The sequence below is a fragment of the Egretta garzetta genome, unplaced genomic scaffold (genome assembly GCF_000687185.1).
Source record: "Egretta garzetta isolate BGI_Z169 unplaced genomic scaffold, ASM68718v1 scaffold248, whole genome shotgun sequence".
NCBI classification, from domain to species: Eukaryota; Metazoa; Chordata; class Aves; order Pelecaniformes; family Ardeidae; genus Egretta; species Egretta garzetta.
In genome coordinates, this window is record NW_009260596.1 from 3,014,774 (window position 1) to 3,034,871 (window position 20,098).

The following is a 20,098-nucleotide window of genomic DNA, read 5'->3' on the forward strand; positions in this document are numbered from 1 at the left end:
CCAGCACTTGGCCTTGTTGAACGTCATACAGTTGGCTTTGTCCCATTGGTCCACCCTGTCCTGATCCCTCTGTAGAGCCTCCCTATGCTCAAGCAGATCAACACTTCCACCCAGGCACCTGCATGACATAACTATTCAGCGGGAACACAAAATACTTTCTGCTGTATTAGACTACTAGGAATCAAGTTAGGTATTTTTTTACTTTGATGAAAAATACTAGATATGTGTAAACTATAGCTATTTCAGTTTGCAGCAAGGTGCCATGTAGTTTCCTCCATGGTTTTGTAGAGTCTAGATCTTAAGACATCTTTTGAGTTTCACATATAAGATACAATGTTATGTGCACACATTTCGCGCGCTTTACTTTTGGCGGGCTCCGTTCGCGCGCTTTCTTGTTGCTGGGCAGGGGCAGGGTCCTGCTCGCATGCTTTAAGTGGCAGAAAACTGCAAGCTTTGGTGGGCAGGCGGCCCCGCCTGGCTGTCCGCTGCTTCAGCCTGCAAGCCACCTTGCCTGCGGCAATGGTGATCGTCGCACATCGCCACACAAAGGAGCAAGCTTTGAGGCAGTTAGCTGCCTATTCAGTCTCCAGTTAGCGGGCTATTCAGTCTCCCACATACAATTACTCCAAAAAATCTCACAGTGGACATAACTAAAACAAATTATGTTTTGATCTGAAATCCCAGAAGTCTTGGAAACCAAGCTTGTCTTATATAATGGCATATATAATAAATCTACTCCTGCTACTTCTAGATGACTATGCTGTCTTATATTAAGTTACTTCTTTCCATTCTTTCCCACTGATGGTTATCACTGCAAATTTGTAAATGCCATTCGTTAGTAAATTATAACAAAAGTGTTGGAATACAGGCATAAGAACAAAAAACTTTAAATAGTGACTGGCAGCAAAATAAAGAAATAATCCAAGAAATCAAAAGGATATGAAAAGGAAGAGAATTTTTTTTCTGATAACATAGATCACTGCCATCATAAATCATAGACTTACTTATGTTATATATGTCCATCTGATTCGTGCTAATATGGAACAGTGCTAGGGCCGCATGATGACATCCAGCCGCCTCCTCACAGGGGGAGGGGGGCTGGCCGTGTCCCCTGCCGGGCACCTCAGCAGAACCCGTTAAACCGGTTCTGGTACTGACCAAAACAAGAGGAGTTTAAGACCCGCCTATTGCTGGGGGGTATATAAACCAGAAAACAAGAACTGTTAGGTGTGCGTCTTGGTAGAGCAGAGGCACCCGGCGCACCCAGCGCTGTTTGCTTGCTTTTATTCGTTTAATAAATTGTTAATTTTGACTGAAACCCTATTTGGGACTCGGTCATTTATCACACTTAGACCCATATCTTTATCCTCACTATCCCAGTTGCCCCACCACATGGAGACCTGGTTCCCACTATAATTTTCCTCACTTCAGATATGTCAGTACAGACCCTCAAAGATATTAAAGCAGCTAATTCCTGAAGAGGTCAGTGACATCAAGGAGAACCCAAGCCATTCATGTTCATGTGGGCCAAGAAGAAATGAAAATGCATTGCTAAGAGGAGACAAAAATAGATGGGCAGATATAACAAGAACCAGGTATGAGAAGAAATCCAACTTTCTCCGGAGGTTCTGGCTTGGTCTGGAGTAAAATCTGCGTCAAACCTAGAATTTGATTGAGTCTGCAAAATCTGGAAGAGGTTATGCTGCCCAGAGTGTCAGATCTTCAACTCTTTCAGCACCTGTTTATGCTAAGGAGGGGGAAAATCAAGACAGTTCCCCACTTTATTCACGACTCCTCCAAAGTCAGACTGTCATTTTGATTATGTGCTGGCATAATGTATTATTTCAGAAAAGATTTCATAGTCACGGATTAGAAGGTCTACAAACATCACTTATCTGTTATCTAAATCAGATGAAAGTCATGCAGGAAATTAATCTGGAAAGAAAAGTATGTGTGATAGGCTAATCTAATCACCAATGTAACTAGTCTTAACTCTGTTTAAATGCAGATACACTCTTCTGGGAACTGTCCTCTTGTTCCTGTGATATCTCTGCAAGCATGGAAAGATCTGACAACACCTTTCAAATAGCTCTATTTATATTTTTAAAAAAAAATTTTAAAGAGTTAGAGGCAAACTTCTTCACAGTCCCAGGGATTAGGACGTTAAGAAAATGATATTTTAAAAATTACAGATATCTCTAGCAAAGGAAAAAAATTAAAGCAAATTTTCCTCTTGTTCATCTTGGGGTTTTTTTAACCCATCTGCTATTTTTACATTTCATATACTATTAAAGTTAGGATAGGTTACTGTATATGAGTTTTGAAAAACAAAGCAGGGTGGTGACTTGAGAATAAGATAGCAATGATTGTGTTAACTATATTTCCCAGCCATGTCTGTGGCTGACAGAACTGAAAAGATGGAAAATAAGGCTGAAAATATGGGCTGCAGCGGAATATCAAGATTCCTCACAGAAGTCCACAGATACAGGGTCCCCTTTGCAAAGGTTTTTATTTGTAGTGAGCACGTTAATCCATTTAGCATATCTATGTTAAAATGATGAAAGAGAAAAGTCGGAACAGGAATAGAAAAGCTAAGAAATGCGTTCAACTTTGAAATGCAGCCAGTGTTTTTCCCTAGTGTAACAGGAAGAGCTGTGCTTTAAATGGGCATAACAATAGAGATTTAAAACTTTATCTCGAGCCCATCTCTGAAAATTTCTGCAGAAACTGAAGGGCTTGGTCTTAAAAACTTGGCAGATTAGGAGGGGTTGCCACATTACCTAATTGTAGCATCCTTGGTCTGTGAGGAAAGTCTGAAAACGGCTCACACAGAAATAGAGCAATCGGGGAGTACAGTTTCATATTATGCCCTCATAAAGGGTCTATGAAATTACCTTGGATTGTGGGTTAAGCAGACTGGTGATTATAGTGATTCTCTCAAAAGATAAAACAGGATGCATGTAAAAATCATTATATATATCTAAGAACACATTTCTTAACCAGAATTAGGGTAATACAAGCAAATGTAGTAGTATATGACTCAGTATTCTCTGGAGTTCTCTGAGAGTTCATAAAAAGATATTATTATGTCCACCCTTATAATCAGAAAACTGAGAAAAGAAAGTGAAATGTTCTTTCCTGTGCTGGGACACCTTTGAAAACAAAAATGCATAACCAAGCAAATCTTATTGGAAAACGTCCTCGCACCCACCTCGCATTTGAGAGGTCATGGTTGCATTTTCCTGTTCTTCATTAGGAGGGAAACGGAAATTAATTTTTAAAATTATAAATAGGTTACACAGACTTATGTTTACCAGAATATCCACTAACACAAGGTCTGGATCTTTTACAAGAGAATATAGAGATACTGATTACACTTGACTGGTTTAAAGCAAAGACTGTCTCTTACATAGAATAATAGGATGAATCATAGAATCACAGAACAGTTTGGTTTGGAAGGGACCTCTAAAGGTCATATAGTCCAACCCCCTTGTCATGGGCAGGGACTTCTTTCACTAGATCGGGTTGCTCAAAGCTCCATCCAATCTGACGTTGGACACTTCCAAGGATGGGGAATCCGCAGTTTCTCCAGGAATCCTGTTCCACTGTCTCACCATCTCTTATAATAAAGAATTTCTTTGTTATATCTAACCTAAATCTACCCTCTTTTCATTTAAAACCATTACCCCTTGTCCTGTCACTACAGGCCCTGGTAAAAATTCTCTCTACATCTTACCTATAAACTCCCTTTAAGTACTGAAACATCACAATAAGGTCTCCCTGAAGCCTTCTCTTCTGCAGACAAAATACCTCAGTGTGAGTGCCTTAAGCAATTTTTTTTGAGGTGGGCTAACTTTTTCTTACTCCTGTTGGTGTTTTCTGAATCTGTGCTCTCCCTCCCTCCTCCCTTCCCCCAAGAAAATTTCATTGAAACCATGTTGTTCCTATGTTTTCCGTGGACAACACTGCCATCCACTCGCAAGCTCTATTCTTTGCTACACTGCCTACATAGAATTAAAAGAGTTCTGATCTATTTCTTCCTTTACTTAAAAAATATAAATCTGTATACATATATAGGCTGAATAATGTTCTGAACTTTCCTAAAAAATTCCTAGCATTTGAAGGTACTCAGCCTCAGCTAGCTCTGAAACACATTATATTAAGATTTCTTCAGTAGCAGCTGTGAAAAGCATAGATATAATTGAAGACCTCATAAGCAGGCAATGAATAATAATGGATTGACAGTAAGTTCAAAGAGCCTCAACTACAGGTAATAAAGGATGGAAGATGAAAGCATATTTTGATATGCTTATTTTGACTATCTGCATCCTCAAAGTTAGTGGACTAAGAGGTAGCAATAGTCTTTTGGCCTGCAGACTGAATATATGTGTTGTGCCGAGTCACAAGATACAACAACAATGATATCAAGTTGATGATACTTTTATGAAGGTACATTTTAGATATTGCTTCATTTTCAAGGGATGGGAAGCCAGAGTTAGTATTTTGTTTGTTTAAAAGGTGACCTTGCTCCAACAGAAACAGCAAGAAATAGAACTGATATAGATGTAAAATATCCCTTGGTTAATTCTTTGTTTTTACAAATATTGTATTTCTTTTCCACTGCATCAAAGGTTAAAATCTAGTGGAAGAAGGCTTCCTAATGGCTGAGTGAGCGGCAGCAGCATTTGTAGTATATCAGAGATTTTTCTTAGACATGTAAGATATCTTGAGTAGGGTGGAGGTTTCTGATACCTCTCAATGTGTGAAAACCAAGCAATTTTCTCCTTAATTCAAAGTACCTCCCCGCTACATGCTCATGAGCAGCAACTGAGCTCAGCGAGAGTTAAATCTATCCTGAAGCTCTTCCACTGTGACAAATTCTCTTAACTTGTCACCATTTGGACTGACTAGGAAGGGGCAGACAGGGTGGCAGAAGCTTTGTTTTTGAAGGAAAGCAATTTACGGAGAAAACTTCATGCAGAACAGAAGAGAGGAACTTCAGTGTTACATGGCATGCAATAGTGAATAGAAAAGAATACAGCGTGGTATTTTCAGCTACGCAACAAAAATGCCATAAACACTAATGGCAATATCCCTTCATGGGCAGGTCCCTAAACATGATTACATTTTAGCAATGCATTGTTGGGGCTGATCCACCTGGGAGTGATATTTCAAGTTGTCCTCTAGGGACTTGGTCTTTTTACAAACATATGACTTTACTTCTTTGGCATAATAGAAATTTCTATGGGGATACTGATTACATGGGAAGTAGAGAAAGTTTTCCTAGAAATTAGCCAGAACACGACAAATGAATTCCCACAGAAACAAAGCAGCAGCACAACCTTGCCTCAACACTGTTTACCCTTCCCTAGCAGTGTGAATGCTTCAGAAAACCCCGTCCACAACAGAACACAATATTGGATGTGTTTCTTTGCATATGTAATAAGTGATCAAATCATATCCAAAAGATATTACAATATTGCTATGGGAAGAACAGCATTAAAAGTGATGGAGAACAGCATCTAGCAAGCAATCAACATGTCCACTATAAAACAAGAATTGTTTTCTGTTTGCATACCCTATTGCTTACTAGGTAAGAGTGTGTATTATGATCCAAATTTAGAAAAGTCTCTACACAACCCCTGATTAAGTGTTTCAATGTATGTCCTATTGTTTCTGTTTCAGCCCTTCTACGTTTATTTAAAAAAATTAATAAATCATACATTTAGAATGACCAGTCCTGACTGTAGAGATAAGGAAAGACCATGGGCACAGTAATTAAAGCGTTTGGGTTTTTTCTAGAGACTTTTGAAGAATATTACACCAGAATTTACTTTTCAACTATTACAATGAAATGGGACAGCTGTACTTTCACTCCATGTGATTTTTGTGCTACAACAACCTTATCCCTTGTATTACCTGCCAGGCTCACTCTGACGCAGCCTGCTCTAAGAAGTCATGCTTTGAACAGATCACATGTCCATCGTGTTGATTTTGTAGAATTTCTTCCTTGTGATACTGATCTATGACAATTAGTTAAACTCCTTTAACATCATATAGAAGCTTAGACCATATCCACTCCTGCCCTCTCATATACCTCTGTGGAGCGCTGAACGTAGCAACAGATACCTTGATACAGGCATCTGCACTTGCGGAAAAGAGAGCACTGTACTTGCCTTCAGACAGCTGTGCTCTCAAGTCCTTGCCTACCGAGATCCGATCTGAGCTGGCAGTCTCCCACAGTTTATCCATGCTTCCTATCCAGTCATTATCAGAAGCTGCAGATAAGTCACCTGCAGTATTCTGAGATTAACAGTGCCACATAAATGTTCTGCTTCCTTGTCTATTACATTTGTGAAACACGCGTATAAGCCCATTCAGTCACTGTCAGCCAGATGCCCATGTCTTTCCAAGATCTGCTTGCACTTATAAAAGGACTGATTGTGCTTGTTTTTTTCTGATGAATATCAGGCAAGGTGGACTATCCCAACTACCCTGTTTTTCATATATCTGCACAAAGGTGAGAAATGAAGGAATGCACAGCTTTTCCTACTGCAATACTGTTGCTGCTGCTGCTGCTCAGCTCCCTGCAAATGGTGCAGAAAAATCCTGGGTTCAAGTCCCTCCCCCTGGCACAAATCTCAGAAACCATGTGCTTCTCCTCTCTGACCCTTTCCTCACTTAAAACTGAGTTTACAGCCATTACCAGCACCTAGTAAGTTTGGTATTCTGGGTCAGGAAACTCTCAGAAATAGGTTATTTTATTCTAAAAAAAAAAATAAAATCTAAAACTTCTTGTTGAAAGTTTAACCTCCTTTAGACACTTCCAGAAACCCACAACCTAATTGCTCCTTCACAAAATTTTCATGAAGATAGTGCTATTACAGCTGTCTTATAAAAACAAAACATTAATCAATTTGCACTCTCCTTTATTTTCTTACATACATTTTAACATTTAATTAATGAAAACTAAAGATCTGGCTATTATTTGGCATGTGCTTTCCATCTTATTTGGCATGTGCTTTCCACCTTATTTGGCATGTGCCAACAATTGCATAAGGGTTGAAAACAAAAATCTTTGTGTATAGTTCACTAATAGCCAAACCAATGAAAAGAGATGGAAAGGAAACAATACTGAAACCAAAACACTGAAGTCTCACTTATTCTATCTGCTTTTATGCGGGAAAATCTTTTGATATTCTTCTGCAAATTCATGTGACTACATAGCTCACAGAAACTTCATTCCTACATGCAACAAGTCACTATTTAGGTTATTTATATCATGCTATATTAAAAATGCAGTCAATGAAAAAAAAATTTAAAAATAGAAAAATTTTGATGCTAAACCAGTTAATATATCTGATCATGTTTAACTTAAAAGTCAGTTTGTGATGATAAAGTCACTAAAATGAAAATATGTGCTATTACATTTCATCATAAATTTGAAGAAAAAAGATGTTTTCATTCATATTAATTGTATAGAATACTATTACATTTTTTTTTAAAAAATACTGCTTTTATATAAAAAACTCTGAATACAAAGTCCAGCCTTTTTTAACTATTAATTTAACAGGAGAGCAAGAGCAGTCACCTGATATTCTGTATTGCCATTATCATATGCTTATTTAAGCCTCACAAAAGTGGAACAACAGAATTCCACTGGTTTTAAACATGTAGCCATGAGACCAAATGTAAGAAATAAACCAAACAAACATAAATGCATACATACATACATAAATACACAGATAACGAAAGAAATCCCTTTGGCTTAATCTGCAGGGAACTTTCTAAATCTGATATGTAAGTACTATGCATCCCTACGCATTTGGAGATCAGAAACTGAACTGGAAAATCAAAGCTGTATTACTATTTTTGCCACTATATCCTAAATGAAAAATGACTGAGAAAGAAGAAACCAACAGAGAACAGTTTGTTCTTCTCAAATACCTGACTCACAATCTTCTTGGTTCCAGCACTGAAATAATGGACTGCTCACTACCTTGTGGAGATACAGTCGGTTTGTACGCAATTCTTTAAAGCAATGATTTAGAGGGATTTACAGCCAGAGAAAGTAGCACTGAGATCTAATCACTAAGGTAAAAAAAACCCTAGACTCTCTGGAAGCAAAAGCTTAAATTCTGGCAGGCTCACCTCATCCTTTCATCTTTCAGAGGCAGATTAAATTCTGTGTAGCTTAGCATATAGGGGTCCTCCACAGGACTTTTAGAAGATGAAGTCCTATCTCCTCTAAGTGTTGTTAAATATAACATATTTTCTCTCTCTTATTTTTTCCCCTTAGAAATAAGTCCTAGAAACTTGAAATAATTTTTCTAAAGATATTTCTCTTTTCTAGGCAGCATCCTACCTTCTTGTCTTGAAAGTTTTGAAGCTTTATTTCCTTGATTCTCTATTTTAGTAAAAGCTGTAGACACTGTCCTTTAGAATTGTTCTACTCTGCAGGCAGCATTAGCAGAAATCAGGGCCCAAAAGAATAGAGGCATTTCTTCCCAGTTCAAGATTTGCTATTTTCCTGTCTTTGATTTGCCAAAAGCTAATCAGACTCACTAAAAACACTGAAATAAAATTTACAACTATCTTTAAAAAGAGGAAGAAACCTCAGCAAATATCCCACTAATTATTGATCTTCTCCAACAAATCCCTGTATGTACTGAGAACGGTCTGAGCAAATTAATGACAGTGGCTACTACAGAGCTTAAACATAAAGTTTTAGAGCTAAAACGGTTGATACATATTACAAGTAGTAATGATTGTACATGTGTGCACTAGGGATCTAATTTAAGCATTTAATGACACCTAATGTTTTACACAGCCCTATATATTTTTGGTAGCTGCTTGGTACAGTTTGTCCCAAAGGCCTCTTCTGCAATTAGAGATAACCAGAAAATTGCTACTAGAACCCCTGTTAATGCAAAACATGTTGGCTAGAGTGAAAAAGGGATGTATGGATTGGTAGTCCTTAGGTTTCTGAGTTTTCCTCAATTAAATAGAAGAGTAATGAAAAAAATGGATTTTTCAGTACTTTAAATCTTTATTAATCCTGACTGGGGTTTAGGCATAGAATCCAAAAAGTCCCAAAAAGACAGATGCATACAGATAATGGATAATAATAACTAGTCAACCACAGCTCCTATTTAGAGGAAAAGTAATCACCAGGAATGGATGCAGTGTGAAGAAAGTACAAATGCAGTTCATCAAAGAGGCACTGGTTTGGGCAAATAAAAGACCAGAAACTTAAGGAATACATATCCCCTCCCCAACATGCACTAGGTAATACCTTGGTATATAATGCAACTTATTTTCCATGGAAAGAGAAATAAAACAACATAGCGTATCACACCCAATCTTCAATTTGATGTTCCCCGAAGAAAAGAAATACTGACACAAAGCACCTGTTGTTTCTTTCCTCAGGGACCTTTAGGTACACCTGGTTCTTATTAATCATGCAATGTCTGCTAATGTTTCAGAAGGGAAGATGCACTTTTAAAAATTTTTCAGAGTAACACAGCCTGAAGATCTGGCTCAGTACTTTTGAAAACAGACATTATATCCGTTTAATACAAATGTCACTGACAAATTGTACGTCAAAACGTTGCTTCTCAAGTTTTCTTTTATAAGTGAGTCAAGCTGGTAAGTGTCAGCTGATAAGCAGCCCAGTACATGTTTTTCAGCTCACTTGAGCCTCCAGCTGTTCAAAACCCTTTGCAGTCACACCAGGGCTGCAATAACTTCATCTAAAGTGGCACAGGAGTGGTGCCTAGAGCTCACCTGAAAATCACAAATCAGGCTGAAAAGTCCTCTCTTGCAAGCTGTGTTGCCTGCAGCTCTGTCACCTAGCAATTACATAGCAAATGGTCAATGATTACACAGAATTTGAGACCCTGATCATCAAACCCCACAGATGGCACAGAGCAGTGGAAAAATCTATGAGGCAAATACCAAAAAGTGAGCACAAACTGAAACAAATCATGAAAATGCTTGGGCAGACTGCTGGCTACAAAGAGAAGCAGAGGGCATTTGAGTTCCTGAGACTGAGTCCCTGTCACCACCTGTCACCATACAACACGAAAGCTCTGCTCTCGGTTGTACAACTTCTCTATTGATCCTTTCCAAGCACCACAATACGTTGTCTTGGGAATCCCTTGGGCCACAGATTGACACTGCAAATTTGTTGTGCTGTTGTTGAAAATACTTTTCACTTTAAAATAAGCATCAAAACAACAAAAAGAATTCTTTTAATTAATTAAATGAATCCTTTAATTGATTAATTTTAAGAAAAGTTTGAAATTGATGAATGAGTAATTCATTTTCCACCTAGGACACCATCTTTCATAAGCTCCAATCCATAGTGTCAGTCTGTCAACACAGTCAACCAGTTAATATATATTAGCATAAGGGATGGAATATTTTCCATAGAAAAAAGTAAGAAGCACACTATTAATGTCTTCTTTTCTTTTAATCATTAGAATAAGTTTTATGAACTTGCCAACAGACTAATTACAGGTTGCAGTGAATGTGGTTGTAACTCTTCTCTCATGTACACTGTGTCAGTGCATGCTGCAAGCCTAAGTTAGGACCTGCTTAATTTGTTCTGAAATAGTGAGCTTCAGTCAAAGTCACTTATTCAAAATCCTCACTGAACAAACAGAGATTTTAAAACACTTTGAACATTGAGGAATTTTTTTTGGTTTTTGGTGGGGTTTTTTGTTGTTTTGTTTTGTTTTTTGTCTCATGCAAACAACTGTATTAAGATTTAAATCAATACAAGAGCCAACGTTGAGAGCTGCTATACCTTAGGGAATCAACCCGTCGCACCTTACTTGGTAGGATCAGCTCTGTAACAGTAGCCCAACAAAATACGGGCATTTTTCAGAAGATATGCACTGACATGAAAGCATAAGCTTTGTAATTCACCCAGCACCAGATAAATCAGCAGCGACCATCTTGCTAGGGCTGACTGTGAACCCCTGTAGCTTTCATGCACAAGTGATACACTGTGCCCAAGAACTGAAGATAAAGTTCAGTTTTATAACTGCTTATTCTTCTGATGTCTAAAACGGGAAAAGGTTGAAAAATCCCAGGGAAAAAGTACAAATGCGGCTTCTTTGTTCAGACCATTTCCTTTCCTCCTACATTCTCTACTCTAAAGCAACACTGATTACTAACTGCAGCTGGACTGACATCTCCACTGTGCTATTGTTTATTATTTGTATTTTCGTAGCAGCCACCAACACACCAGACACAATACATTCCCCAGAAAACTCATGGGCTAAATAAGAAAGCGAGAAAGAGATGGCTAACATCTATATAAAAGCAGTATGGTTTACGTTACATATGTGTGTTAAAACATCTTTATATGTTTAAGTAACTTAACACATCCTGAAGTATACCTGAATTTAGTACCACAATCTTTCTCTTGCTCACCACAGTGTTCAAAATAATAAAAAAAAGAGTATGATTTTTGAGGGGATATTTCAAGACAGTGCTATAGCATGAGAGACAATACGAAAGGCACAAGTGTGAGATGAGATTGTAGTTCAGAGCAATGTAACTAGAAAAACAGACCAGGCAAGGTGTACAGAAGGTTGAAAATGTTTTGTAATGAAACTTTTGGACATTTTGGAATCAAATTATTTTCCTTTTCACATCAACTGTCCCCTTGCAAGCTGATTTTACTTATAAATTACATTGAAAAAAAAAAGATTTGGTGTAATTGCAACTATGTTCTATGACTCATATTCTGAATAGGTGAATTCAGAATATAGTGCCTTCAGAGCATGACTGGGTGGCAGCTGTGTGCCTATGAAGACAGAGCACATGATGAAGTGCACGAGTAGACAAATGGACAAATTTGCAAATTCAGAACAAAGCTGCACTTTATTACGGTTCTGTGTTTAAGTAAACTCCAGTTACCTCACAGCTTCAGCTATGCACCTCTATGACAGCTACATACAGACATTTCAGCAAAATCCAAATATTATATCACTATGATAATGACTAAAATTTCCACCTGAAGTCCTTGTGCGTGAGGGGTTATAAAGAGAACATGACTGTCACCTTGTGTACCATGGGTCTGGAAAGGAGCAAGGATCACGAGGGGGACACGGCTGCAGCGAGAGCCAGGGGAGGGGAAGGAGGGACTGCTGCCCTCCCACTTCTCCAGTGTTTGCTACCAACCCAAATTTCTCCAAGGGCTTCTGTTTCTTTGTTATGATCAAGAAGTCTGCGCTGAGTAGGACCTGAACTACCTTAGCATGCTGAGTTTCAGCTGGTGATATAAGCATACATTTACCTACAGAAAGATGGACTTCTGTTGAACAACACTTTCAGATTTTTAATGAGGCATTACTTTTTTATTCAGCCTACCACCAATCATCCCAGCCAGAGAGCTAAACAAAATATGTGGTGATGTATGCATATACATTTATTAGAATTATAAAATAATTCTCTATTAATTTTAAAAGTGGTGGAAAGGGATAGGAGACAAGAAAGGAAAAAAATGAATTAATCATGGTGCAATTTAATTGCATAATGAAAAATATTTTTGAATAAATTTCATAGAATCATAGAACAGTTTTGATTGGGAGGGACCTTTAGAGGTCATCTAGTCCAAGCCCCCTGCAGTGAGCAGGGACATCTTCAACTAGAAGAGGTTGCTCAGAGCCCCATCCAACCTGGCCTTGAATGTTTCCAGGGATGGGGTATCTATCATGTCTCTGGGCAACCCATTCCAGGGTTTCACTACCTTCATCGTAAAAAATTTATTTTTTATATTCACTCTTTTAGTTTAAAACCATTAACCCTTGTCCTGTCACAGCAGGCCATGCTAAAAAGATTGTCCCTATCTTTCCTATAGGCCCCTTTTACGTACTGAAAGGCCGCAATAAGGTCTCCCCACAGCCTTCTCTTCTCCAGGCTAAACAAGCCCAATTCTCTCAGCCTGTCCTCATAGGAGAGGTGCTCCAGCCCTCGGATCATTTTTGTAGCCCTCCCCTGGACCTGCTCCAACAGTTCCATGTCCTTTTTGTGCTGAGGGCTCCAGGGCTGGACACAGTACTCCAGGTGGGGTCTCATCAGAGCCGAGCAGATCAGAGGGGCAGAATCACCTCCCTCAACCTGCTGGCCACGCTTGTCCTGATACAGCCCAGAGTACGGTTGGCCTTCTGGGCCGCCAGTGCACATTGCCGGCTCATGTCCAGCTTTTCATCCATTAGTACCTCCAATTTGGACAAAGTTAAAAACATTACAGAAAAATTCAGATCAATTCCGACTTGCTAGGGTATAGTAAATTCGGTATTTCATTACAGAGTTCATTACTTTGATCATTTAATCACACTGTGACCCTTTATAGTTGGAACAAAAGCTAGTTTTAAAATGCAATCAAGTAATAGTGGCAAAAAAAAAAAAATCTTCTACAGCAGAAAGGAAAAATAAATAATGTTTCCTAAGGTTATACAATGAAGCTGTAAACTTATTTAAGCCTTAATGAATATCTTAGAAAATATACTGAAGTAATTTCTTTAGACTTTTGTGACTAAGTATTCTTACTTTTTTCATAAAACTTTTCAGTTCTAAGTTAGCAGAAAATATGTCTAAGCTCCGATGTTTTTACATACCTTTTTCCCCCTCAAGGTTTATTTAGTCTAATGTGAAACTCTCGGGTCAACAAATTTTTTATTGAATCCAGCACTAGTTTTATTATTGCCTTTTGGAAGTGCTCTTTTAAAAAAAGCAACCATTTTATAAATTAGGGGAAATTTTGTGCATGGGTTCTTTCTTTTTTATATTTCAATATTGTTAATATTTAGCTGTAGAGGTTTATTTTCCCACAGAAAACATATTTTTAATAATTTGAAATTAATTTATATGAAATACAAATTTGTTTTAGACCTTAAATGGGGATTAATTTGAAGTTAGTGGCTGGATTAAAGATGACTCTAAAGTGGGAATAAATATTGCATACGGGCCTGGCCTGCTCCTATATTACAACCTGGTTTGTCTTCTGTAAGCTTTATATGTGCTTAGACTATTTCTACAGATACCCATATTGGAAAGCTGTCAATATTAGAGGAGCTCAGCACTACTGATTTACTGCCTTCCATGCTGTTAAGAACGATAACCTGATTTAGTTCAGCCTGTATGGTCTCTTTTCATGGGGTGAAAAAGGAAGGTGGACTAAATCACTCTTAGAATTAGATAGTTCACTGAGGTTTTCCAATATTTTCCTAGTCACCCTCTCCTGGAAGTCATATTATTTTCATATGATTCAAAGTGGAATATCATATCAGGTTCCCATATGAAACTGAATAGGCATAAATTTATAGCAAGGAAAGAAAGGAAACAATATATATATGAGCAAATCACATGCACACACATGCACAAACACGCATGACTTTAAATCTGTAGATACACAGAATACATACATGTGTATGTACGCATGCAGGTACAGCATCTCCCCTCTGCCTCCATGTCACATTTATAATGTAAGGGAGACCAATGGATTCTCTTGCTTGTCTTGCAGCCCCTGCTCAACAGTTACCCCTGTAAGGACTCTGGAAGGAGTAAAGTGCATGGTTTGGATGAGCAGACTCTAAAATATTCCAACAGAAGAAAGTGTCACACTCCATGGTTTTGATACAAAACTTCAGGCTGGTTGAGAATCTCAGTTCCAGTATGAGTTTGATTAAGTTGAACAAGCGTGACAAAGCAATGGTAATTTTCTGTCACACACTGATGCCCAGAGGGTTACTCACCAGGAATGAAGTGGTGAGAAATGACGGGAGGTAGGCAAATAAAGCTATAGTGGTCTGCTGAAGAGAAGGGGTTGGAACACGACGTGGGAAAGAATGACTCCTATTATAATGACAATACTTTTAATCATATATATTCAATGAAAAGTAAACTATTTGAGAAAGAGTAAAATATTTCCAATTAATGGAAGTAACGTAATGTTCAAACTTAAATGAAGTATTTTTCCCTTGAGGGTTTTACTGTACTATTTTATTTAGCTTAATGTAATTTAAATTATAAACAGAATGGTTTTGTAAGCCCCCAGAGAAATGTATTTTATTTATAATGTATTTCCTTTGAAGTGGTTATGGAAATCATGCTCTTCCTGAAGTCTGTATCTCACATACCACCTACTGCTGCAAACTAGTCAGTCCTCAGAAGTTAAACATGATCAGTCTGGTGACATGCGTGAAAAACAGGAAAACAAGACAAGAAAACCCAAGATGTTTTAAAAATGCCAGAGGAAACAGAAATCTGTAATTCCAAAAACTAATAGTCTTCCCTCAAAAAAAAAAGGTATTAAAAGAACTTTGTTGATAAAAGTTATGTTTTTTTCAGAGGGAATGGAACTCAGCCATAATAATTTGACTTGAGTTTTTAATACATTTAATGAAAGAAGAATTGTTTACACTATAACCTAGACAGAGTTTCAGCTGAGAGTGATTATATTTTGTATGCTTACATTTAAATATGTAAATATTTCCATCTTTCATTTAAATAACAAATCCTTAAAAAATAATTCTGGTATAAAAAGTACACTTTCTTTCAGGATGCAAATTACAAACAACCAGTTTGTGTCACTTTTTTCCTCCGAGTAATTAAAATAATCTATTTATGAATAAATAAGAAAATATGAATGAATAAATTGAACCCCAGTCAAAGTGCTCTCCTCACCATCAACAGCTACTGCATAGGCTCAGTTAAATAACTAGAGACAGAGAGGAACTTGCCTCTAGAAAATTAATTTTGTCCATTAATAATCTTTTTAAAGCATAATAGTACCCTATCCTCATGGGTGAACCATTAACTCAGCACACCAGCCATAGATATACAATGGTCTAAGCTGTGATGCTTCTCCTGAAATAATGTCAGGCTGAGTCACTTCAAGTGGACTAAGCAAGTAAGCACTGTAAGATTTGGCTGAACTCATGACAGCCATAGTGACAAATTACATATGCTTTGAATTGGTTATTCTCTTTGTCAAAGCTACTCTTCTGCTCTAACCTAGTACCAAAATCTATAAATAAATAAATGGATAAATAGATAAGTAAATAAAAATACAAGTTCTCGGCTTTGGATTAAGAGCTGGAATAATTTTTCAATAATGGGATAATGTACAGGAGCAAGTATTTCTGTGTCACTACTCCCAATGCTCTGAAGTTAAAACTTCTGCTCGATTTAGTACATTTTGTCAATATCACAAAGGCTCAGGTAAATATTTAAATGTACAAAGAATATTTTTATCACATTTATGACTATATGTAACAAATATGAACTAATTTTAACACATTAACTTTTTTTTTAAAAAAAATCAACACGAATATATTGCTGTACAAACCTTCTAAGAGAAGACATTTACTCTGGCTCTTCTTAGATCAGACGTTATGTAGTTCACAATTGAAAGCTGCATCAGTTGTGTTAGAATTTGCACTTTGCATTAGAGTGCTGGCCTGTACCACAACCTTTGCAGACATCTATACTTCGCTAAAAGCTACTAAAGTACGAGCATTATTTGTGCTAAATGACAAATGCATGTCATACTGACCATTACCCTTGCATTTGAGGCAAGATTTTAAGATTCTAAAAGCCCACACAGTCGAGCTAATGTATCTTTGCTAGGCAAAATGATGCTGCTCATCTTGACTAATGTAATGTGTTCAGACAAACTGACAAATTCTGTTTAATGCGCTACCCACTTGTGGGTAGTAAAGCACATTAATTTATTATTTCTTTATGCATATAATCCCTTAAGATGTAGCATGACAGTGTAGTGTACATCTAAAGCAATCCATTAGATTTATTTGCATGAATGGCTTTGTTGTTGTTAATTTAGTATCAGGAAAAAAAAAAAAATACATTAATTTCTGGCTTTCTGAAAACTTTGTTACTACATTTCTTGGAGACGTATTATGCGGTTTGATGCTTTAGCCATTTTTTGCTGTCTCCCCACTATCACATCAGTGTCTAAGTGACAAATAATATATGTTTGCACAGGGAGAGAGATGTGGACAGTAATAAAATTTGCAGAAGTTAATTATATTAATTCAGGTATTCTGTTGTTACTTTCCTTTTACGCTAAAACTGAACACAGTCTAATTCTAGTTCCTCTGGGGTACTCTGAATTTTGGCACCAATTAAAAAATTTCTTGCCAAGGAATAGTTGAGCCACTGACACCTACAGAAAATGCATTCTCCTCAGACTCGATACCCTCTCCAGCATAATAAGTGTCTTTTGGGATTGTTATCCCACCCATCAGTTACAGCTGGGGAAGATTTTGGATACTCACAACAGGTAACATGAATCTCTTCTCCAGTCTAGAGCTAGCAACCCACTTATGAATTGTGACAATTTCAACTTAACTACTAAACTATAAAATGTATGTGTTTTCAGTATTTTATTTATAGAAAATGTTATCTGAAAAAAAACCCCAAAACCAAAAACACCACCCAAACCCAAAACCTTTCACCTTACACAAAATGCCTGAAGAAACATCTTAAGTAAAGCTGGAATATGGTTAACGCAACATGAAAGGCAAAACCAATTGTAACTAAATATGGCCAGCTGTGTAACAGTGTGCAAGATACTATGGCCCTAATTTCAGGATATGAAAGCAGGCATAAGCATCATTTCAGGATTCATCTGAGACACCTAATGTTAGTATTGAAGCCATAAAGATTCAGCCAGTATGACAGTGCTTTCCTGAGGTGACTTGGTTAGAAGCTTCATCCAGACAGAAATGAGTGACTGAAATCTCAAAACACTCCAGAAACAATCACAATAAATTGTCAGTGACACAGGGCCTAGAGCAAGCATGTGAGGACAGCTGTTTTCTGTGTAAGGAGAGCGTGCCTGCATGTGTGTGGCCATCTAAACCACTGTGCCAGGCCATCTAAACCACTGCTACATATCCATGTTTACAGTTCATTTCTACAAAAATAGAAATGCAAACCAAGGTAGGCATTTTACAGAAACACGTAAGGAATGTAAAAGAAACACCAGCTGTAACATAGACATAAACACTGCAGCCTATTAATTCATGTAACTTACTTTAAATGCCACTGCAACTGAGACCTAAAACAGCATTACATTCAAGGGAGAAAGCAGTCAGGTGATAATGAATGCTGGCAATTTTATCAGAACAATTTAGTTCTTTGCCTAGGTTTATTCTCACAGAGGGAAATGACTTGTTGAAACTAAACCCAGCTAGCATATCAAAATCAGGAGGGAAAACACACTTTTCAAGAAATTTAATTTAACTTGTTGGATTCCCACATCTACTATAGCAAGACTGAATTATTCTGCAGGGAAATCCTGGAGGTGGAATATCAGCTACATTTTTTATTTTGTCTGAAACTCATAGAAAACTTCAAGGTTTGTGCAGAAGTTCAAGACAATCAACAGGAATAACCTGAAAGCATCTTTGTCCTGATTACCAATACCATGATACTGCTCTACTCTTCTTAAGACAAGCATAGAGGTTCATTGATGTAAACTTGTTCAGCCTAGCTCTCACCCTGGCTAGCTCTTGTTCTGCTAGTTGTGCAGCTGTAATAACAAGAAGCTCAAGGTTTGCCAACTGCTTGAGAACATATTCAATTTCTCTGCTGGGTTTTGTGCCTAAGCTGAAATTTGCGCCACTGCAGCTGCTGTTAAAGTTAGCTCAGGTACACCTACAGGAATGACAGGTATCACAGCGTTCCCAGCACCCATGACAGCTTAAAACAGACGTGGCAAGGAGACCAAAAACATTGTGACATATGACAGTCTACAGTTACATGTCTGTTGATGATAAAACACATTGCAAAGTTGGAGGGCCTTAATAAATGATTTTTTAGTCCACAAATTCCAAGAGACCCTGATTTCGCAAAGCAAGCACTCTTGCCAAAAATCAGCTGTTTCTCAATATGCTAAATACTTGGAAAGATACAGTGTTAATGTATATGTTTCTTTGAATTTTACCTACATAGTCCAGTGAGGAACATCAAAGCAGCTAGTTGGATCAGGCACTGTGTAGTTCTGTGAAATCCTCTTTTGGAAACAAAACTGGTAGCGTGTCAGCATGTAGGCTGTGAACAAAACAAAAGAAGAATTATTAAAATAAATTACAGACATATGGAGGAGACATATAGATATATAAGCCAAAATGTCTCCTTTGGACCAAGAGAAGACAAAAGCTATTAATACTTTCTATTGCTGAATAATATCTTCTTTTTCTTTTTTTCCTTTTTTCCCTTTTTTTTTTTTTTAAAAAAAAATCTTAGAGGCCTAGCTGAAAATATAAAAACTCAAGCATGCATGTATCACAGAGATCTGGAGCAGTGGTAATAAGATAGTATTGACAAGCCTTTGGGCTGTTCATACCTACTCTCAAACAAAGGGCTAGGTACTATTACAGTATTTTCAGATGATTTTTTCAAACACAGCGAGCAAATTGGAGTGAGGATAACAATTTCTCTAAGACAACACAAAGAAGTCTGCAGCTGAATCAGCAAGGCAACTTGGCTGGCTTGTGCCTGGAAATTGGCACCTCCAGGCACAGATTGCGATGGGATGCTGAGCCTGCCTAGACCCCAGGAACAGCTCAACACAGGGACAGAACTAAATACTGAGCTCTCCTTTTCTTCCCCAAAATATGCAGTTTCTCAAGTTGACCAATTTAGGAAGCTGGTTTAGAATATTAACTTTCATGTCAAAATTGTAAAAACCTAGAAAAATAAAACCCCTAATGAATTCCATATATTATATTTTCAGATGCATTTAATATACTGTTGCTTTTAAAATTTGACATGGCTACAGAGGAAGTAAAAATAACAATAATTAAAACCTAAACAACATAAATAAAAGTTGTAAATTCCCGAAGTCAGAAGTGTATGAGACGGAATAGCCACTGACTACCATATTACATTTCATTATATGTATTTAGTGCCAAGTAGAACCATATGCCATTATCATCCCATGCGTTGCATGCCATTGCAGCCTAAGGCTTCAAGATCCCTTTGAGTAACTTAAAACAGAAGATTGATTCGGAATCAATAGATGCTCCACATGTTTGCTCAGTGTCTCAGCCTT

At 37.4% G+C, this 20,098-nt stretch overlaps 1 protein-coding gene across 1 annotated transcript in view; it reads right to left on the reverse strand.

The window, feature by feature from the left end:
* CHRM3 (cholinergic receptor muscarinic 3) overlaps positions 1-19,090 on the reverse strand; it is a 138,123-nt gene extending 119,033 nt beyond the window's left edge. The window contains 1 exon segment of the mRNA XM_035900256.1: positions 18,993-19,090. Coding sequence (XP_035756149.1) covers positions 18,993-19,090 — 98 coding nt within the window.
* Positions 19,091-20,098: the final 1,008 nt, after the last annotated feature.